Source organism: Salvelinus alpinus, chromosome 39 (assembly GCF_045679555.1).
Source record: "Salvelinus alpinus chromosome 39, SLU_Salpinus.1, whole genome shotgun sequence".
Lineage (NCBI taxonomy): Eukaryota > Metazoa > Chordata > Actinopteri > Salmoniformes > Salmonidae > Salvelinus > Salvelinus alpinus.
Window position 1 is genome coordinate 1,159,842 of NC_092124.1, and position 23,779 is coordinate 1,183,620.

At 44.6% G+C, this 23,779-nt stretch overlaps 1 protein-coding gene across 6 annotated transcripts in view; it reads left to right on the forward strand.

Annotated features, from left to right (window-relative positions):
- The window catches only part of LOC139566946 (tripartite motif-containing protein 2-like), a 54,586-nt gene extending 34,311 nt beyond the window's left edge, over positions 1-20,275 (forward strand). For 3 of the 6 annotated variants that reach the window (XM_071388332.1, XM_071388331.1, XM_071388330.1), the window contains exons 9-12: positions 478-658; positions 8,714-8,784; positions 17,349-17,489; positions 17,704-20,275. In XM_071388332.1, the coding sequence (XP_071244433.1) occupies positions 478-658; positions 8,714-8,784; positions 17,349-17,489; positions 17,704-17,856 (546 nt within the window). In that variant the 3' untranslated portion in view covers positions 17,857-20,275. Of the gene's footprint in view, positions 1-477; positions 659-8,713; positions 8,785-13,578; positions 13,738-17,348; positions 17,490-17,703 lie in introns of those variants that run through there. The other 3 variants (XR_011673191.1, XR_011673192.1, XM_071388334.1) reach the window with 3 other exon arrangements.
- Positions 20,276-23,779: the final 3,504 nt, after the last annotated feature.

Below are 23,779 nucleotides of genomic sequence, written 5' to 3' on the forward strand. Positions count from 1 at the left end.
CACTTTACTGATTCAGTCTGGATCCGGAACCCTCAGTCTGGACCTGCCTTCATTGAAATCCTTTGTGCTGCCTTCTAGCTGCCCCAATTGTCGGTCCGAGTGCCTTTCTGTTGGAGCAGGTCCAGACTTCATCATTGAAGTGAAAACATTTTGAAATGGAGGGCTATTCAGTTTGGATTCCAGTCTTTTCCATCATATCAATAGCTGCTGTCAGAATTGCTTTATCCTAAGTGATGCTTTGGATGGCTGATACTTACTGATAATGGATAACTCAATGTGGGTATGCTTTCTGACTTAGTCTTTTTCTACCCAGCAGCACCTGAAAAATATGTTCCCATGCCACTATGAGACTTTGACGTTAGCCTGAATTGAAAATGTCAGCCTGAAACATTAACTTGCGAGAACCTGTTTGTTATTTCTTTATATAAAATAACCAACAGAAATACTGGGGTATTATCCACTGTCCCTCTATCTCAGAATAAGATTGGCTCGGGCAAGCTGATGGGCCCCAAAGGCGTGTCGGTGGACAGGAACGGCCACGTCATCATCGTGGACAACAAGGCATGTTGCGTCTTCATCTTCCAGCCCAACGGAAAGCTGGTCACCAAGTTTGGTAACCGCGGAAACGGCGACCGGCAGTTTGCAGGTACACTCAATGGTAATGGTGTTGCACTCCCCTCTCAGCTCCCTCTCTTTTGCTCTCACCAACTGCATGCGGAATGAGGACTCCCCCAGGCGAGTGACCTTTAGAACGTGACCGTGACCTTTCGAGCAAAAACATTAGATTTGATCAAGGGGGACTTCCCGCATGCTCTTCCTACTGTCTCGAAGCCCATTTTGTCAGTCATGCGTGTTTGTGTGTGTGTGTTTCCATTCAATTCAATGTTTCAATTTTAAATTAAATGCGTCAGGACGACCGGGCATGATGACTCCTTGCTGTCCCCAGTACACCTGGCCTTGCTGCTGTTCCAGTTTCAACTGTTCTGCCTGCGGTTATGGAACCCTGACCTGTCCACCGGACGTGCTACCTGTCCCAGACCTGCTGTTTTCAACTCTTAATGATCGGCTATGAAAAGCCAACTGACATTTATTCCTGATTATTATTTGACCATGCTGGTCATTTATGAACATTTTGAACATCTTGGCCATGTTCTGTTATAATCTCCACCCGGCACAGCCAGAAGAGGACTGGCCACCCCTCATAGCCTGGTTCCTCTCTAGGTTTCTTCCTAGGTTTTGGCCTTTCTAGGGAGTTTTTCCCAGCCACCGTGCTTCTACACCTGCATTGCTTGCTGTTTGGGGTTTTAGGCTGGGTTTCTGTACAGCACTTCGAGATATTAGCTGATGTACGAAGAGCTATATAAAATAAACTTGATTTTGATTTGAAATTAACCCAACCTTATCTTAAAGGGGCAATCAGCAGTTGCTACATCCATTTTTGTACTTAATGATATATACCCATTGATTCTTGAAGAAAGTAACTTGTGCCTCATCAGCTTACTTCAACAGATATACCCCATCAGAACCCAAAATATAGCTTGTTTTACTCCAATGTTTGTAAACAAAGTAAATGTAAACAAACACTGTATAGCCTCAAAACATGATTAAAACTATACATATTGAATTTGAGTGGTTACATTTCTTCTGCTGCATCCCCCCCTCTTTTTACAGAAACAGTGGTGGGGAGTATGCTTTGTAATTGTTTCAACTGCTGATTGCTGCTTTAAAAAGGTATGGGTTAACCTTACCTAGATGTGAAAGAGTCCAGTGAATCACTTGTCACTTTATACAATGCACTCTAAATAATGCCACTTTCATAATGTTTACCTATCTTACATTACTCATATCATATGTATATACTGTATTTTATACGATCTATTGCACCTTGCCTATGCCGCTCGGCCATCGCTCATCCATATACTTACATGTAGGGTTGCACAGTTTGGGGAATATTCAGAGGTGGAATCTTTCCGTGGGAATTAACGGGAATATATGGGAATCAACGGAAATATATGCAAATTAATATTAATACCATTTAAATATAGATGTTTTTGCATTGGATATATTTACCATATCATATGGAGAAACAGAAAGGGAATATTGAATGATCCCAAATGATCCATCGCATCTCCCAAAAACGTTTTTAACATACATCTGTAAAATGATAGTCTAGAGACTAAAGCTTTGGTTGTCTTCCTCTCAGGCTTCCATGTCTTCTCCCTGGACCTCCTCAATGTCCACCTCTTCAACATCAGACTCTGAGGCCTCATCTTCATTGTTACTTTCCAACCTTGTGGATGAGGGCTCGTTATCAGGCTCAAAAAGCCTCAAATTTGCCCGGATGGCCATACATTTTTCAACCCTTGTATTGGTCAGCCTGTTGCGTACTTTGGTGTGTGTGTTCCCAAACAAGGACCAGTTGCGCTCTGAGGCGGCTGATGTTGGTGGGATTTGGAGGATGATGGAGGCAACAGGGGAAAGAGCCTCAGATCCACAAAGTCCCTTTCACCAGGTGGCTGATGAGATATGTTGGCACGACTGCCATATTGCATCTCCATCCCAAAGCCCTTGCTTGGAAGTGTACTTCGCCAGACTGCCAAGAACCGAGACACGGTAGTGATGACACCATAGGCCTTGTTGATCTCTGCACCAGACAGGATTCTCTTGTCAGCATACTTGGGGTCCAACATGTACGCTGCGGCGTGTATGGGCTTCAGGCAGAAGTCTTCACGCTTTTTGATGTATTTCAGAACTGCAGTTTCCTCTGCTTGGAGCAACAATGAAGTGGGCAGGGCAGTACGGATTTATTTTCTTACTTCTGCAAGCAGAGTCTGAACATCAGAATGGATGGCATTGTCTCCCTCAATCCGTGCAATGGCTACTGCTATAGGTTTCAGGAGTTTCAGGCTGCTTTACCCACTCTCTCCCAAAATACATCATCCAGGAGGATCCTCTTGATTGGGCTGTCCATATCGGCAGACTGTGATATGGCCATTTCTTGGAGAGACTCCTTCCCCTCCAGGAGACTGTCAAACATGATGACAACACCACCCCAACGGGTGTTGCTGGGCAGCTTCAATGTGGTGCTCTTATTCTTCTCACTTTGCTTGGTGAGGTAGATTGCTGCTATAACTTGATGACCCTTCACATATCTAACCATTTCCTTGGCTCTCTTGTAGAGTGCATCCATTGTTTTCAGTGCCATGATGTCCTTGAGGAGCAGATTCAATGCATGTGCAGCACAGCCAATGGGTGCGATGTGAGGGTAGGACTCCTCCACTTTAGACTAAGCAGCCTTCATGTTCACAGCATTGTCGGTCACCAGTGCAAATACCTTCTGTGGTCCAAGGTCATTGATGACTGCCTTCAGCTCATCTGCAATGTAGAGACCGGTGTGTCTGTTGTCCCTTGTGTCTGTGCTCTTGTAGAATACTGGTTGAGGGGTGGAAATGATGTAGTTATTTATTCCTTGCCCACAAACATTCAACCACCCATCAGAGATTGTAATACACTCTGCTTTCTCTATGATTTGCTTGACCTTCACTTGAACTCTGTTGAACTGTGCATACAGAAATTTAGTAGATAAAGCATGTCTGGTTGGAGGGGTGTATGCTGGGCAAAGAACATTCAGAAATCTCTTCCAATAGACATTGCCTGTGAGCATCAGAGGTGAACCAGTTGCATACACAGCTCGAGCAAGACATTCATCAGCATTTCTCTGGCTACGTTCCTCTATTGAGTGAAAAAAAAACTTCTGATTCCAGGAGGACCATGAGCTGTTGCTATCGATAAGGTGTCTGATTCATAATTTTCACCTCGAATAGAAGTAGAGGGACTTTTGTCAGAGGTTGCTTGTTGTGAGCGCTGAGGGAACTTTATGCACTTGGTCAGATGATTCTGCATCTTTGTTTCATTCTTTACATATGATTTGGCACAGTATTTGCAAATGTACACAGCTTTTCCTTCTATATTAGCTGCAGTGAAATGTCTCCACACATCAGACGGTGCCCGTGGCATTTTCCTGTAAAGATTAGAAACAAATGAGTAAAAAAATAACCAAATAGTTAAGCAGTTAGATTAAACAACTCCTTTGTAAGATAAATGTTTTCAAATTAAACATGTATGGAAACAGGTGAATTAACAGTCCTCAGTTAGCAGGCTCAAGCAAGCTAAAACCCACATGGTAGCAAAAACTAACTTGCTAACTTTTTTGATGAAGTTAAGCAAAATTCCCCAGTCTTAACTTCCCATGGAAAATTTTTGGAAAAATTACAGTAGTTTACCAGAAAGTTTCCAACCCTACTTACATGTACATATTCCCATTCACCCCTTTAGATTTGTGTGTATTAGGTAGTTGTTGGGGAATTGTTAGATTACTTGTCCTCTCCTTGTAGCGGACCATCCTCTCCTTGTTTTGGTTCGTGAGGAACTTGACACGCTGAGCCTTGTGCTGGGGCCACATATATTGACTTTGTGGACACAAAGGACCTCTGCCTTGCTAGCACACATGACCACCCTCCTGCAGCATCTTACCAATCTGCCCCATGTAAAACGCTAGCTATTCTGTGGCGCAAGTGGGGACACTTTAGGCTGAGGAGTAAGCGCTACACTAGCAGCATTCCGTTTAATTTTGTTATGGCTCTTTCAGAAGTCTCCTTGAACGAAGGCATATCCTTTAGACTGCCCATTCTCGTCACAAACCAGCTTACTGGCCACAATGTCTGAAGGCAGATGGTCTTGTCCAGGTTCTTAACAAAAGTATTACCTACCCTGCTCTTTCTCAAGGATGGGTCATGCTGAGACCACATGATCCGCATAAGTTTTACATGGATGCTTTCAAAGTTTCTCGTGTCCAGGGCACGCTCTGTATTGGCTGAGCTAAGAAAGTTGACATATGTGCTTGTCAGTGAACAATGGGTGATTTGGTCCCTAACGACCTGGCGTCAGTAACCTCAGGATGAAGATCACCAATGTAAAGGGGAGGCTCTGGGGTTTCTGTAAAAGAGACAACTTCGTAGATTTTTTTTGTTATACTGAAATAACAAAACATGCCGAAAATCTGCAATGTTGTTCAATGTACCCAGGTCAAAAATCCCAACCCACGGCCTCCCGAGTGGCGCAGCAGTCTAAGGCACTGCATTGCAGAGGCGTCACTCCAGACCCGGGTTCCATCCCAGGCTGTCGCAGCAGGCCGCGACTGGGGGATCCATGAGGTGGCGCACAATTTGCCCTGCGTCGTCTGGGTTAGGGGAGGGTTTGGCCAGCCGGGGATGTCCTTGTCCCATCGCGCTCTAACGATTCCTTGTGGCGGGCTGGGCGCATGCATTCTGACTTCGGTCGCCAGTTGTACTGCGTTTCCTCCGACACATTGGTGCGGCTGGCTTCCGGGTTAAGCGAGCAGTGTGTCAAGAAGCAATGTGGCTTGGCAGGGTCTTGTTTTGGAGGACCCGTCTCTCGACCTTCGCTCCTCCCGAGTCCGTACGGGAGTTGCGGTGATGGGACAAAATTGTAACTACCAATTGGATATCACGAAATTTGGGAGAAAAAGCGGTAAAAAAAATCCCAACCTAAGGTTTGCAATGCTCCCACGTAGGGAAATAGAGCCTGCGAGAAGAGCCCTGTGGCTTCAGGGTATTCGGAGTGGGAGAGTGGGAAATGTGGGAACCCGGTGTCCAAGTATGCTACAAGTAGTTGTGTGTAGATCACAGGTATGACATTAAACTTATTTAGTATAGTCCGTTTGTTTGTGTTGTTGGTCTTGGCTAGCTTAATGTTCTTGTCGGTAGCTAGCTTGCACCATCATGAGGGAAGCCCTACAACATTATGTTTTTCTAAGTAGTCCGGAGCAGGCAGTGTTCCGGAGCAGGCAGTAAAAAAAAAAGTAAAGTAATCTTTAGGCATGTTGTACTTTTCTTCCATGTAGTTTTGTAATTGACTAAAACAAGCAGACAACAAGAACATTGCGTTTGAAAAAGGTGTGAGCTGTGAGCCAATGGGGGTAACCTAGGTAACCACAGGTTGTTTTCCCCACCGGCGGCCTTGATGTTCTAATACCGACTGGGACTATCAAATATAATCTATCCAATACTTTCTTTATTGCATCAAAGTCAGAAATCATGATTTACATAGTAAATGTAAATAAATAAACAAAACAACTGAATAAATAAAAAATATTTAAAAAACACTGTAGGCCTAAGGATACACATAAATAGCAAATAACCTGTCAAAAACATCCAGTAGGGGAGAGTGGGGTAAGTTGAGCCGGTGCACCCGCACATTGACTCTGTACCAGTACCCCCTGTATATAGCCTCGCTATTGTTATTTTACTGCTCCTCTTTAATTGTTACTTTATTTATTTTTTGTTGTATTTTTCTTAAAACTGCATTGTTGGTTAAGGGCTTGTAAGTAAGCATTTCACTTTAAGGTGAATTATTCGGCGCATGTGACAAATATAATTTGATTTGATTCGATTTTTTATATTCATCAGCACTCCGTCAAGGGAAATATAGTATTCTTTCTAACAAAAATATCTACATATATTTCAGGATGTTGTGTATCCCTGGAAATAATCAGAATTAAAGTAAGCATGACAGTTTTGAAAAGTAGTCTCTTGGCACTTGTTGAGCCGCGGGACAGGGTAAGTTAAGCCGCCTACACATTTTCTATACCGAATGAAATATGTGACCGACCGCCTTGATTCATCCAGTCTTATGTAGCAAAATTTCAAATGTTAAAATGTTTATTTTTTACATTGGATAAAAGCAGAGAGACAGAGCTAAAAAATTGTATATCATACACTGCATTTGAGGAACAATGGGAAAGTAATTCTGCTTTTAAATTTGATAAACTTGTTACCTCACTTTTGAGAAAATGGCCTTTGAATGTTTTGCTACCAACTGGAGAGCTCTTCTTTGTCTACACCCATTCAGCATCGTTCACACCCTCTTAAGCTTTAGCCCGACCCATCTCTTTTAAGGGTTGATCCGAGCGTTCTGTACTAACAACAACAGCAGTCAAGCTAACTGGCTAACTTGCTAGGTACTTCAAAATGAGAGAACAGCTAACTGAATATTACTCGCCCTAGCAGAGCTGGTTAGGCTGTTTTTATCTTATCCAGAGCGTTGGTGACTGCAACTGTTCTGTCAGATTGTCCATTCTTAAATTCAGAGCGTTTCGCTCTCGGGAGTGTTCAGAGCGCACACTGGACGCTCTGGCCGATGAGTAGGGTTAATCTGAGCGTTCTGACCTCACAACGGCAGTCAAGCATCCAAGCGAACTTGCTAACATTGTCTAGCTTGCTAGCTATTTCCAGACACAAATGAGAACACCCTACTCTGACCATTTCACTCTCCCTAGGAGAGCTGGTTAGGCTGTTTTCAACAATTTAACGGTACACAACAATTTTAAAAGCCACATTAGACAGGATTACCTACACATTCTAACGAGATCAAATAGACAGAAGCGTGCTATATGGCAGACCAATCCAAACTCATCTCTCGGCATGTCCAGCCCACTCATTATCTCAGCCAATCATGGCTAGCGGGAAGGTTGCTAGCTTTTTTTGTGGCTAAACCAACTAGACTTGTCATTTTAACAACTGTATTTGTATTTACAGATGGCATACAAGTTTGTTATTAAGGCACATGAAAGTTCACATGTTCCAGAAGGCATTTCTGCCAAAAAACGCATTTAGATAAAAAAAAATTAAAATCAATTCAAATGGCTCCCGTGTGAAGTAGTGATCCGTGACATACGCCTAGTTTCGTGAAATGGGTCACATATTACAAGTACCATTTTAAAACCATGTCTCTTTATTTCCCAAACACAATTACGATCGCTTTTTTCAAAAAATAAAATGTACAAATAAAAAAAATGGGACCACTTTTTCCATATGGTTTCTTCCTTTACAGACTCCATGAAATGATAACCTTTCTTAAATATTTGTTCAAATTGTAAATGTTGTTTATGGTTTCCTAGAAACAAGGGTGGCTCAACTGACCCCTTTTGCTCAACTTACCCCACTCTTCCCTGTAGCTTTCCATTTCAGTTAAATACATGTCTTTTCATTTAAAAATGTGTTTATGATTATAGTTTATGATGATATTTACTTACAATTTAAAAGAAAAAAATACAAACAGTGAAATCAGTATCTACGTGTGTTTTGGCAGGCGTGTTTTGGCATGTCTTTCATAAACATATCACATCAAATGATACATTGTTTTAAATCAAGCCATTTTCGACTTTGTCAGCAGTGAGAAAGTCACTACTAGTAGTAGTAGTAGTTTTATTGCATTTACATGTAGGCCGTGGTATGCCAGCTTAAAGCTGAATTATGTATACAGCACAAATGTAATTAAACAAGGAAACAAAAACAGTAATTCAGGAAGTCAGGATGGGAGCTGAAGCAGTTGGTCTTGATAATATCAAACAATGGCTTGAGCGGTGAGAGGCAGCATCACAGGGATGTGGATCAGGGCCAGACAGGTCCGGAGCTGTTTAGCAGCGCACCTCGACGTCCCCAGCCGTCCGTAGCATAGCCGCTTTACTTTTGTAGCCATTCCTCCATACAAACAAGTAGCACCCACTTGGGTGATTCCCTGGCGCCAAAAAGCTCACTATTCATCGGTTTCATCACCACTTTCCTCTGTTTCGTTGTTTACATTGCTATAGTACATGCATTTAACCTTGCTCCTATCTCTCGGTTTGATCCAGGTCCTCACTTTGCAGCAGTGAACCATAACAATGAGATAATTGTTACAGACTTCCATAATCATTCTGTGAAGGTAAGACCATCTCATCAATTACAAATGATTTGTACCCTTGTGAAAAAAGTATGTCTATTTTCCCATAAAAAGTTTGTGTACCTTTCTGAAAAAAGTGTACCTTTTTTTTAAGGATGTGTACCCTTCTGAAAAATTATGTGCACCTTTCTGAAAAAGGGATATAATAATGAATAATTTATTCAACTTCTATAGCGCTTTTCATTACAAAAATTCTCAAAGCACTTGAAAAAGCTATAAAATAGTGTGTACACTTATTACTATGAGATTATTAACGAAACACCAGTCCAGTATTGGACAAAAATTGTATTTAAGAAGACCTGGTTCATTAGTTATTTTACCAATAACTCTATAAGACTAACATTTTAACAATAGTAATTATTGGCTTATTAATTCTTATGAGAATCAATTGGAGTTCTGTCATGACTCTCTCTCTCCCATGGGTGAGGATCATAGGTGCCAGATCAGCTCGGCAGAGGGCTGACAGACAGACAGCCAGACCCCCCCCCCCCCTTCTCTCTCTTCCACAAGAGCTTTATGACTTACCAACCAGATCGTAAATACCTGGCAGAAACCCTCACTTCTGCTCTGTGGTATTGAGTTAAAAATCCTTTGTGTGTAGAGAGAGACTCTGGCCTTAATACTTTAACATCAAAAGATTGGACATTGAAACAATATTTCTAACATAAATGTGGGAAATGGTCAGGAGGGACTTAAAGAACAATCATGTCAGATCAGTTATTGTTCTGTGATATCATTAAATAATTTATAACGTAAACATTGTAACTTTAAGAGCTTTTACAATGTATATGTCAGAGTTACATCTAAATGTTGTAAAACATATATGATTAAATATGAAACTATTTGTGAGAAGATTAAATGTAATTCTTCCGGCGCCGAAAAGAGATGGCTGCCTCGCTTCGTGTTCCTTGGAAAATATGCAGTATTTTGTTTTTTTACGTGTTATTTCTTACATCGGTACCCCGGGTAATCTTAGGTTTCATTACATACAGTCGGGAGGAACTACTGAATATACGATTAACGTCAACTCATCATCGTTCCTACCAGGAATATGACTTTCCCGAAACGGATCCAGTGTTTTGCCTTCCACACAATACAATGGATCTGATCCCAGCCGGCGACCCTGTGCGACGCCGAAAAAGGGGAAAACGTGGCGGTCTCGTGGTCAGGCTTCGGAGACGGGCACATCGCGCTCCACTCCCTAGCATACTACTCGCCAATGTCCAGTCTCTTGACAATAAGGTTGATGAAATCCGAGCACGGGTAGCATTCCAGAGAGACATCAGGGATTGCAACGTGCTCTGCTTCACGGAAACATGGCTAACTCAAGGGACGCTAACGGAGTCGGTGCAGCCAGCTGGTTTCTTCATGCATCGCGCCGACAGAAACAAACATCTTTCCGGTAAGAAGAGGGGCGGGGGGGTATGCCTTATGATTAACGAGAAGTGGTGTGATCATCATAACAACACACAAGAACTCAAGTCGTTCTGTTCACCTGATCTAGAACTCCTCACAATCAAATGTCGACCGCATTATCTACCAAGGGAATTCTCGTCAATCATAATCACAGCCGTATACATTCCCCCCCAAGCAGACACATCGATGGCCCTGAACGAACTTTATCTGACTCTTTGTAAACTGGAAACCACACACCCTGAGGCTGCATTCATCGTAGCTGGGGATTTTAACAAGGCTAATCTAAAAACAAAACTCCCTAAATTCTATCAGCATATCGATTGTGCTACCAGGGCTGGAAAAACACTAGACCATTGTTATACTAATTTCCGCGACGCTTATAAGGCCCTCCCCCGCCCCCCTTTCGGAAAAGCTGACCACGACTCCATTTTGTTGATTCCAGCCTACAAACAAAAACTCAAACAACAAGCTCCCGCGCTCAGGTCTGTTCAACGCTGGTCCGACCAATCTGAATCCACGCTTCAAGACTGCTTCGATCACGCGGATTGGAATATGTTCCGCATCGCGTCCAACAACAATATTGACGAATATGCTGATTCGGTGAGCGAGTTCATTAGGAAGTGCATTGACGATGTCGTACCCACAGCAACGATAAAAACATTCCCAAACCAGAAACCGTGGATTGACGGCAGCATTCGCGTGAAACTGAAAGCGCGAACCACTGCTTTTAACCAGGGCAAGGTGACCGGAAGCATGACCGAATACAAACAGTGTAGCTATTCTCTCCGCAAGGCAATCAAACAGGCTAAGTCTCAGTACAGAGACAAAATCGAGTCGAAATTCAACAGCTCAGACACAAGAGGTATGTGGCAGGGTCTACAGTCAATCACGGATTACAAAAAGAAAACCAGCCCCGTCGAGGACCAGGATGTCTTGCTCCCAGACAGGCTAAACAACTTTTTTGCCCGCTTTGAGGACAATACAGTGCCACTGACACGGCCCCCTACCAAAACCTGCAGGCTCTCCTTCACTGCAGCCGAGGTGAGTAAAACATTTAAACGTGTTAACCCTCGCAAGGCTGCAGGCCCAGACGGCATTCCCAGCCGCGTCCTCAGAGCATGCGCAGACCAGCTGGCTGGTGTGTTTACGGACATATTCAATCAATCCTTATCCCAGTCTGCTGTTCCCACATGCTTCAAGAGGGCCACCATTGTTCCTGTTCCCAAGAAAGCTAAGGTAACTGAGCTAAACGACTACCGCCCCGTAGCACTCACTTCCGTCATCATGAAGTGCTTTGAGAGACTAGTCAAGGACCATATCACCTCCACCCTACCGGACACCCTAGACCCACTCCAATTTGCTTACCGACCCAATAGGTCCACAGACGACGCAATCGCAACCACACTGCACACTGCCCTAACCCATCTGGACAAGAGGAATACCCATGTGAGAATGCTGTTCATCGATTACAGCTCAGCATTTAACACCATAGTACCCTCCAAACTCGTCATCAAGCTCGAGACCCTGGGTCTCGACCCCGCCCTGTGCAACTGGGTCCTGGACTTCCTGACGGGCCGCCCCCAGGTGGTGAGGGTAGGTAACAACATCTCCACCCCGCTGATCCTCAACACTGGGGCCCCACAAGGGTGCGTTCTGAGCCCTCTCCTGTACTCCCTGTTCACCCACGACTGCGTGGCCATGCACGCCTCCAACTCAATCATCAAGTTTGCGGATGACACTACAGTGGTAGGCTTGATCACCAACAACGACGAGACGGCCTACAGGGAGGAGGTGAGGGCCCTCGGAGTGTGGTGTCAGGAAAATAACCTCATACTCAACGTCAACAAAACAAAGGAGATGATTGTGGACTTCAGGAAACAGCAGAGGGAGCACCCCCCTATCCACATCGACGGGTCAGTAGTGGAGAAGGTGGAAAGTTTTAAGTTCCTCGGTGTACACATCACGGACAAACTGAATTGGTCCACCCACACAGACAGCGTTGTGAAGAAGGCGCAGCAGCGCCTCTTCAACCTCAGGAGGCTGAAGAAATTCGGCTTGTCACCAAAAGCACTCACAAACTTCTACAGATGCACAATCGAGAGCATCCTGTCGGGCTGTATCACCGCCTGGTACGGCAACTGCTCCGCCCACAACCGTAAGGCTCTCCAGAGGGTAGTGAGGTCTGCAGAACGCATCACCAGGGGCAAACTACCTGCCCTCCAGGACACCTACACCACCCGATGTCACAGGAAGGCCATAAAGATCATCAAGGACAACAACCACCCAAGCCACTGCCTGTTCACCCCGCTATCATCCAGAAGGCGAGGTCAGTACAGGTGCATCAAAGCAGGGACCGAGAGACTGAAAAACAGCTTCTATCTCAAGGCCATCAGACTGTTAAACAGCCACCACTAACATTTAGCGGCCGCTGCCAACATACTGACTCAACTCCAGCCACTTTAAAAATGGGAATTGATGGAAATTATGTAAAAATGTACCACTAGCCACTTTAAGCAATGCCACTTAATACAATGTTTACATACCCTACATTACCCATCTCTTATGTATATATACTGTACTCTATATCATCTACTGCATCTTGCCATCTTTATGCAATACATGTACCACTAGCCACTTTAAACTATGCCACTTTATGTTTACATACCCTACAGTACTCATCTCATACGTATATACCGTACTCTATACCATCTACTGCATCTGCCATGCCGTTCTGTACCACCACTCATTCATATATCTTTATGTACATATTCTTTATCCCTTTACACTTGTGTGTGTGTGTAAGGTAGTAGTGTGGAATTGTTAGGTTAGATTACTGTTGGTTATTACTGCATTGTCGGAACTAGAAGCACAAGCATTTCGCTACACTCGCATTAACATCTGCTAACCATGTGTATGTGACTAATAAAATTTGATTTGATTTGATTTTTAATTTTAGCCTTCTAAATGAGAATTGTTTTCATGTAAAGTTTTACCCAGTCAGTAACCGACACCACGTGAGCACAGGCACAGGCATTATGCAAAAAGGATGGATGGAACATTTATAAAAGGACTCCTAATGAAATTTACATTGGACCAGTATACGGACGGTAAGCCGGACGTCACAGATGGTTTAAAACTACTAGACCAGAAAGCGTGGAGCTGTGGCTACACGTGTAAAACGGTTAGACTCTACCAGAAAGAGAAAATGTTAAGATCCTCAAACTCAACAAAGAAGAAGACTAGACATGCACCGCCTGCAGCTCTGCATGTAACGTAGTTTAGGAAACTCGAGCGAAGACGAGAAAATAACATTGCCCTATCAAACGACCATTGGTACGTCTGATGTTTCCATTCTAACAGACACTTCCAGAACAAAAGGAAACCTACTACAACTACTAAGGACATGGTGACCTCTGGTGGACAACCAGAGACTTACACAACCAGAGACTTTCTGTCGAACTATTCGCCACAGACTGATCGGGCGAGTTCAACAGAGAGAGACAACAAAGACATACAAGCGTAAATATGTACATTGCATTTCTAAATCCGAATGAGCGGTTGTTAGGGTGCCAAATATCCATATTTACGATGAGCGTATTATTCAACTGTATGTACAATAGTTGAATTATTTTGTCTCTCCTTCTCCTACTCTTTCTTTCCTCACCGCATTCATTGGGTAACCAGCCGTCATATTGGGTTAGTCCACTAGGGACTTTTCATTGCATTATGTAGTAATCAATGTATAATCTATCCTGTGTGTTTATGTAATTCTGTGTGATTATTTAGTTAGTTAGTAAATAAATAATTAAGCCAATTTGTGTATCACTGAGTCATCATGTACAGTTGTGGCCAAAAGTTTTGAGAATGACACAAATATTAATTTTAAAAAGTTTGCTGCTCCATTGTCTTTAGATATTATTGTCAGATGTTACTATGGAATACTGAAGTATAATTACAAGCATTTCATAAGTGTCAAAGGCTTTTATTGACAATTACATGAAGTTGATGCAAAGAGTCAATATTTGCAGTGTTGACCCTTCTTTTTCAAGACCTCTGCAATCCGCCCTGGCATGCTGTCAATTAACTTCTGGGCCACATCCTGACTGATGGCAGCCCATTCTTGCATAATCAATGCTTGGAGTTTGTCAGAATTTGTGGGTTTTTGTTTGTCCACCTGCCTCTTGAGGATTGACCACAAGTTCTCAATGGGATTAAGGTCTGGGGAGTTTCCTGGCCATGGACCCAAAATATCGATGTTTTGTTCCCCGAGCCACTTAGTTATCACTTTTGCCTTATGGCAAGGTGCTCCATCATGATGGAAAAGGCATTGTTCGTCACCAAACTGTTCCTGGATGGTTGGGAGAAGTTGCTCTCGGAGAATGTGTGGCTTCTTTGCTGCAGTGGCTTCTTTGCTGCCCTTCTTGACACCAGGCCATCCTCCAAAAGTCTTCGCCTCACTGTGCGTGCAGATGCACTCACATCTGCCTGCTGCCATTCCTGAGCAAGCTCTGTACTGGTGGTGCCCCAATCCCGCAGCTGAATCAACTTTAGGAGACGGTCCTGGCGCTTGCTGGACTTTCTTGGGTGCCCTGAAGCCTTCTTCACAACAATTGAACCGCTCTCCTTGATGTTCTTGATGATCTGATAAATGGTTGATTTAGGTGCAATCTTACTGGCAGCAATATCCTTGCATGTGAAGCCCTTTTTGTGCAAAGCAATGATGACGGCAGGTGTTTCCTTGCAGGTAACCATGATTGACAGAGGAAGAACAATGATTCCAAGCACCACCCTCCATTTGAAGCTTCCAGTCTGTTATTCGAACTCAATCAGCATGACAAAGTGATCTCCAGCTTTGTCCTCGTCAACGAGAGAATCACTGACATGATGTCAGCTGGTCCTTTTGTGGCAGGACTGAAATGCAGTGGAAATGTTTTTTGGGGGATTCAGTTTATTTGCATGGCAAAGAGGGATTTTGCAATTAATTAATTCTGATCACTCTTCATAACATTCTGGAGTATATGCAAATTGCCATCATACAAACTGAGGCAGCAGACTTTGTGAAAATTTATATTTGTGTCATTCTCAAAACTTTTGGCCACAACTGTAGACTAGGGTTCGTGCAGATTTAACCGATTATGCAACGTTCAGAATGAGACTGATATGAGGTAATAATAATGAATGGATGACTAAGATAACGATATTCTGATATTCTTGAGTTAATTCGGGAAACGGTAACTCATTAAACAAACCTTTTCCGTGGTGCCCCAAGATTGCTAATGAGGTAATTGTTACATGATTAATTTAATCATCGTAATAATTAAACAGTTAATTGATTTGGTAAAATAATCATCAAAGCATTAATGGTAGTCATGTCACGACAGTTCTTTACCAGAAAACCAAGACAAACACAATTTCTTTATACAATCAACATTTAATAATACTAATCAATATATTTAAACAAAATGAGAATGATCATGAAAAGGTAGGAAATAGATTGGAAGACAAGTGAAGACCTTGAGATCCTGAACATTAAATGATGTTGTACTCAGTCTGTGATCAAAGTCTGTTGTGGCTTCTTGATGGCTGCATGGCGGAGAACAAAGAAAGAAGATGGCTGTGTGTCCAGTCTTGTTGAATTGGGGTTCCTCCATCAGGTTGCTCCTTTGGTCCAGAGTTGGTGTCCTTATGCTTGTTGCTCTTCTCTGTTTGCTCCTTGCTTGAGTTGCAGACGCTGTGCTCTAATTGTCTTCTCCTTAAAATCTAGCGTTCTTCCCTTGAGCAAGGAAGTTAACCCACTGTTCCCCGGGTGTCCATGACGTGGATGTCGATTATGGCAGCCCCACGCACCTCTCCGATTCAGAGGGGTTGGGTTGAAGACTGTTAGCTTACGTGTACCGTTCAGGCTACGCTAGCTCTTTTAAGTCTTATTGTTTTCTTCTGATACTAACTCTTCTTCGAAGCCTATTTAGTGTGTGGGCACTTCCTTCCCAATGTCTGTACTGGATTACAGGTATTATTCCCTAAAATAAACTTTTTCCCTAAATTATCAGTTACCAGTTCTGGCCATTAAAGGCAAAGGTCCAGGACCTATGGTCAGCCTGCTGGTGATGGAGGTCCAGAGTAAAGAGGGTAAGAGATAGGGGAGCAGAACTTTTATAGTCATGCTAGGTCACATGGTATCACCCCTAGGTGTCGAGCCATTTGTACGACCCATTGTCTTGGGGGGAGAAAATCTAAAGTTGGTTAAGCTCAATTCAACATTGTTTTCTGAATTGTTCAACATATAAAATTCAAACGACAAGACTACAAAACAACAACAAAAAAACAATAAAATAAAACAGCTATAGGATAGAGTAGATCAGGAACAATAATTTTCAGACAGTGTTGAAAGTTGAGTGTTTCAAGCCTCCAACAGGTGGAGTGACAATCAAGATGGAACCACATGGCTTGAACAGAGAAAGGAGGTCAATGGGGGAGAGATGAGCAGGTCCTCCGGAGACTGGCAGGCAGACAGCACAGTTCATTCTCCATTGAGAGTGAACTGTGGCGCCTTGTCGTCCCCCCCGCCATCTGACTGAGATTTTCTCCATAGCTGTTGACTCTCTGGTCTTGTAGCGTAGAAAGAGAAGAAGTTTGTTTTTGAGCTCTCCAGTCACTAAAGATATGATGACAGGCCGCTCATAACTTAGGAGGAAACCTCCCGAGATGACGTCACTGCCAGCTCGTCATGCATTAGTCTTCCTCATTGGGTCATAAGACCGTAGAAATAACAACAACAAAAATAGGTTGGGAGTTTTCAAATCTAAATACACTTACGATAGCTAGCTCACCTGGTAGCATTGTTAGCTATCATGAGACACTGATTTGCAATGAATTCATGGGCAGGAAACAAATAGACTTAATACAGATATAATCTATAAACATTTGGCTATTCAAAACCAAAAATAAAGAAAAAAGATTCCAACAAAAAAACATGTATGAATTAAATATTTACAAAATGTGCAGCAGCTCTCTGCCTAGGCGACCTCACGGCAAAATGGCACCCACCGAACCAAATGATATGTACCTTTTCTTTAAATAAAAAGGGATTGTGTACCCTTCTGAAAAAAGGATGTGTACCTTTTCTGCAGGTGTTCAACCCTGAGGGGGAGTTTCTTCTGAAGTTTGGTTCCAACGGGGAGGGGAACGGCCAGTTCAATGCCCCTACGGGGGTAGCGGTAGACATCAACGGCAACATCATCGTGGCAGACTGGGGCAATAGCCGAATACAGGTGAGGCCAAAGAGCATGGAAGTGAGACCAAGGTCAGGGAAGTGGGAGACCTTGTTTTGGTGTTAACTAAACTGTAAATGAGAGAAAAAAAATACTGTCCCCTAGAATGCACTTTAAAGTATAATTTTATTATAAAATATTTTGATTAGATTAATTATATTTGCATCTAGAATAGTCAGTTAAATTTGGAATACGACTAATCTCTCTCTCTCAGGTGTTTGATGGCAGTGGTTCATTCCTCTCCTACATCAACACATCGGCAGACCCTCTCTACGGTCCCCAGGGCCTGGCCCTCACCTCTGATGGCCACGTGGTGGTGGCTGACTCTGGGAACCACTGCTTCAAAGTCTACCGTTACCTGCAGTAGCCCTCACACACTTAGTGTACACACACGAAGACTTGCACACACACACCATCCTCAGTACGGAGTAAATGGGTGGATTTTCACTCATCCACTTCCCCCACTAATTCAATCCCGCCATCCAACACCGTGCCATACAGAACCTCTCTCTAGCCGTTCACCCTGACGTGTGCCTCTGTAGCCTCCTTCGTGACCTCTGACCTTTAACATTGTCCTCCACTGACCCCCTGGAGTTCACAAGAGCAACCCTGTATTTCCTCAAACTTTTTCTACTGTCGGCCATGGGGAAGAGGAAGAAGAGAAGGAGAATTGGTGATGTGTTGTAGGTGGGAGGGACTATGATTGAGATCTCCGTGGATTGGAGGATGGAGATTTATTCGACTCGTTTCTGTCCCTGCCCCTAATGTGATATACAGAAGTAGTAGGGTGAAGTTGCCCATAGATGCTGGTCTTGGGTCAGTTTAGCATTTTCCCCACCAATAGTTTAGGTTAGGATTGGTGGAGTGGAAGCTGATCCTAGATCTAAACTTAGGGGAAACTTCAACCCAGAGCTGATATACAATACATCCCTTTTGTTTAAAGGGATCCTTGTTGGGACAATGAGAAATGATAACTGGGTATCATGGTAGGGTTGGACCAATTCTTCCTTTCGTTATTTATTGTTGTGACATGGCACTTGATGTAAAACTGGAAATTAAGGTTTATCATGCAAGTATGGAGGTTGTTGCTAATATACGTCGACAGTCACCAATGTGTATGGAAGTGAGATTGAAGGGAAGTAAAAATCTAAAATAAAGTGCCTGGACTTTGATCACAGACTAGCTTCAAAAATATGTCTCATTCCCCAATTTTAATCTATTAGATTGTTTCACTTTCTTGGCATCCCATGATTATTATTTGGCATCAATGATCACCACAAAGTAATCTCCGGCTAAAGTAGCTTCTAGTCAAATGTTCTCAGTGAAAATTAGTTCTCTACCCACCTCACCTGTTCAATTTCATACATATAGGACCTAAAATATAATCAGGGTATTTTTAAAGCATGGTATTTATAACAAGTGCATGCAACGCTGTCCAAAAACCTCCCCACAAACATTTGTAAATCATTCACCAACATATGGGAAACGTTTGTCAAAGAAGCTATCGAAACTATCGTAGTTTGGTATCAGATGACACATTTTGTGACATTGCCCAATTGTTACATTCTGCTTAGGAGATAGTTCTTCGTGGGAGTGCTTTTTTCAATCTACACACCACCACTTGATATTTTCATATATTAACAATAAGGAATTCACATACTGCTCAATGTATGATATATTATCTTATCTCCTCTAGTCCAGTGGTTTTACACTTTACTTCTCTTCCACAATAATAACAGACTAGGTATTGTTGCTCAATGCAAAATAGTGTGTGTGTGCGTGCACGCACGCGTGGTGTAAAATACAATAAGGGACACTTAACATTAAACTCTTTATGATACTACTTATGATGGCTCAAAGCATTCTGCGATGTTTAGTTCACTTTCAATCAGTCCTGGAAATGAAAAATGTAGTTATACATGTGTTATTCTTGCTACTCTGCACTGTAGGTCATCGTAGAGCTGTTAGAAACAATAACGACAATATTGAAACTGATATTACAAACCTGTCATCTCTTACCTCCCATCCTCAATTGTTGTGCCCTTTTGTCTGTTGTCACAACTATTGATACTACTCAGGTGTAGTATTCTGATACTGTAGCTGACACTGTCTAATAGTTTATCTAAAAAACCATACAATGGCTTAACAGTCAAGATGCAATCTGTGTGAATACACTGCGCTCTGTTCAAAAGGGTAATTAGCCTACATCTTAATAGGTTCAGCCTTAAAAAAATGCTCTCCTTATCTTTTTTTTTCTTCATGCGTCTGTTTTGATTAATTTAGATTAGAAAGCACTTGACTCAATTCATTAGTTTCAAGCAGCCATTTTGTATTTGTCCTTAAGTTTTTTGTTTTCCTCGTCCATGTTGATACCCTGATGCCAATGGAAGAAGGGCCCATATTCTGTATGTTTAGCTCTCAGTAATGCAGCAAGTGTGATATGCAATTTGAACATTTTTGTACAGAAACTACGTTTTAGTGGCATTGCAATGACTGTGCTGTTCCATTCCACCAGCAAAATGTGTATGTAAAACGTTTTTGACAATGGTGTATTGTTGCAAGTGTTATGAATGTCATACATTCCAACTTTACACAACACCCTGTTAAAAATTGCAGTGCTATTCCCCTTTCACTGTATCAGAACATTCATATTTAAAGTCAGATTTCCCAAAGCCCTAATATGCTTGCAGTGTGTGAAAACATTTCCTCAAGTTTGACCATTCCATAATTTGTTTATTTGCTCTTTGTGTACAGCACAGAAATAAAGTATTGCATTCCTGAACAAAGTGTTTTGTGAATCCACTTCTACGAATGAGAAATAAATAGCCTGTAGATGAGAAACTTCAATGACGAAACACTTATGTAATCTAGAAGGCATCAATAACAAACAAAGCTATTTCTGTAGACTTTTCTTGCATCCTCTGGTAAAATCTTCTCATTGGGGAATTGTCCAGTCGGAAGAATCCTAACCCTTTATTTATATTCCATCTACACACTCCTGGTACAAAGACACTTTAGAGCAGTGGTTCCCAAACTTTTTATAGTCCCATACCCCCTTCACACATTCAACCTCCAGTTCTAGCACCATGGTCAGCGCACTCTCAAATGTTGTTTTTTGCCATCATTGTAAGCCTGCCACACACACTATACATTTATTAAACATAAGAATGAGTGAGTTGTCGTCACAACCTGGCTCGTGGGAAGTGACAAAGAGCTCTTATAGGACCAGGGCACAAATAATAATAATCAATATTTTGTATCTTTATTTAACCATCTTACATATAAAACCTTATTTGTTCATTGAAAATGGTGAACTCACCACATTGTTAGGGCGGAGACATGAGCATCTCATCATTATATACAAATCTTTGAAACAATTTTGTTCTTGAAAGATTTAATTGAGAACTGCTTCTTCTGAGGAGTACCAATATGGCCGAACGGTGGCTTCAAAGCCTATCATTGGCCAATACATGGCAACAGCAATCCAGGGTTTATACAGTGAGGGAAAAAGTATTTGATCCCCTGCTGATTTTGTACGTTTGCCCACTGACAAAGAAATGATCAGTCTATAATTTTAAATGGTAGGTTTATTTGAACAGTGAGAGACAGAATAACAACAAAAAAATCATGTCAAAAATGTTATAAATTGATTTGCATTTTAATGAGGGAAAAACACTGGGTAGTGGAGGGTAAACTCACCTTTTTTTAACACCAAACCGGACAAGCCCGTGCGCATCGCAAAATAAATTTACGCAGACACACACCAACGAGCATATGCGTTGCCAGGCGCTAATAGGCTGACCACACCACTCTCTGTAACGATTTTCTTCTTGGGATGAAGGAGAGGACCAAAATGCAGCGTAGCCAGTGCTCAACATGTTTAATTAAACAATAACCATGAACACTTAACAAATAACAAAATAACAAACCGTGAAAACCGAGACAGTCCTATCTGGTGCAGAACAAACACAGAGACAGGAAACAATCACCCACAAAATCCCAACACAAAACAAGCCTCCTATATATGATTCTCAATCAGGGACAACGATTACCAGCTGCCTCTGATTGAGAACCATATTAGGCTGGACACAGAAACAGACAAACTAGACACACAACATAGAATTCCCACCCAGCTCACGTCCTGACCAACACTAAACAAGCAAAACACATAATAACTCTGGTCAGGACGTTACAGTACCCCCCTCCTGAGGTGCGGACTCCGAACGCACCCCTACAACTCAAGAGGAGGGTCTGGGTGGGCATCTGTCCGAGGTGGCGGCTCCGGCGCAGGACGAGGACACCACTCCACCACTGTCTTTGTCCCCCTCCTTAGCGTCCTTTGAGTGGCGACCCTCGCCCACGACCTTGGCCTAAGAATCCTCCCCAAGGCCCCCACATGATTTAGGAGGTAGCTCAGGACAGAGGGGTAGCTCAGGACAGAGGGGTAGCTCAGGACAGAGGGGTAGCTCAGGACAGAGGGGTAGCTCTGGACTAATGGCAGCTCCGGACTGAGTGGCAGCTCCGGACTGAGTGGCAGCTCCGGACTGAGTGGCAGCTCCGGACTGAGTGGCAGCTCCGGACTGAGTGGCACTGAGTGGCAGCTCCGGACTGAGTGGCAGCTCCGGACTGTAGGGCGGCTCCGGACTGTAGGGCGGCTCCGGACTGTAGGGCGGCTCCTGACTGTAGGGCGGCTCATGACTGGAAGGCGGCTCATGACTGGAAGGCGGCTCATGACTGGCTGGCGGCTCATGACTGGCTGGCGGCTCATGACTGGCTGGCGGCTCCTGACTGGCTGGCGGCTCTGGCAGCTCCTGACTGGCTGGCGGCTCTGGCAGCTCCTGACTGGCTGGCGGCTCTGGCGGCTCCTGACTGGCTGGCGGCTCTGGCGGCTCCTGACTGGCTGGCGGCTCTGGCAGCTCCTGACTGGCTGGCGGCTCTGGCAGCTCCTGACTGGCTGGCGGCTCTGGCGGCTCCTGACTGGCTGGCGGCTCTGGCGGCTCCTGACTGGCTGGCGGCTCTGGCGGCTCCTGACTGGCTGGCGGCTCTGGCGGCTCCTGACTGGCTGGCGGCTCTGGCGGCTCCTGACTGACGGACGGCTCTAGCGGCTCCTGACTGACGGACGGCTCTAGCGGCTCCTGACTGACGGACGGCTCTAGCGGCTCCTGACTGACGGACGGCTCTAGCGGCTCCTCAGATGGCGCTGGGCAGATGGATGGCTCAGATGGCGCTGGGCCGACGGATGGCTCAGACGGCGCTGGGCAGACGGATGGCTCAGACGGCGCTGGGCAGACGGATGGCTCAGACGGCGCTGGGCAGACGGATGGCTCAGACGGCGCTGGGCAGACGGGTGGCTCAGACGGCGCTGGGCAGACGGGTGGCTCAGACGGCGCTGGGCAGACGGGTGGCTCAGACGGCGCTGGGCAGACGGGTGGCTCAGACGGCGCTGGGCAGACGGGTGGCTCAGACGGCGCTGGGCAGACGGATGGCTCAGACGGCGCTGGGCAGACGGATGGCTCAGACGGCGCTGGGCAGACGGATGGCTCAGACGGCGCTGGGCAGACGGATGGCTCAGACGGCGCTGGGCAGACGGATGGCTCAGACGGCGCCGGGCAGACGAATGGCTCAGATGGCGCTGGGCAGACGGATGGCTCAGACGGCGCTGGGCAGACGGATGGCTCAGATGGCGCTGGGCAGACAGGCAGTTCAGACGGCGCTGGGCAGGTGAGCAGTGCAGGCGGCGTTGGGCAGACGGCCGACTCTGACCTGCTGAGGAGCACATTAGGCCTGGTGCGTGGTGCCGGAACTGGTGGTACCGGACTGGAGACATGCACCTCAAGGCTAGTGCGGGGAGCAGGAACAGGGCACACTGGATTCTCAAAGCGCACTATAGGCCTGGTGCGTGGTGCCGGAACTGGTGGTACCGGACTGAGTGCACGCACCTCAGGGCGAGTGCGGGGAGAAAAAACAGTGTGTACAGGGCTCTGGAGACGCACAGGAGGCTTGGTGCGTGGTGCCGGAACTGGAGGTACTGGGCTGGAGACACGCACCACAGGGAGAGTGCGTGGAGGAGGAACAGGGCTCTGGAGACGCACAGGAAGCCTAGTGCGTGGTGTAGGCACTGATGGTACTGGGCTGGGGCGGGAAGGTGGCGCCGGATATACCGGACCGTGCAGGCGTACTGGCTCCCTTGAGCACCGAGCCTGCCCAACCTTACCTGGTTGAATGCTCCCCGTAGCCCTACCAATGCGGGGAGGTGGAATAACCCGCACTGGGCTGTGGAGGCGAACCGG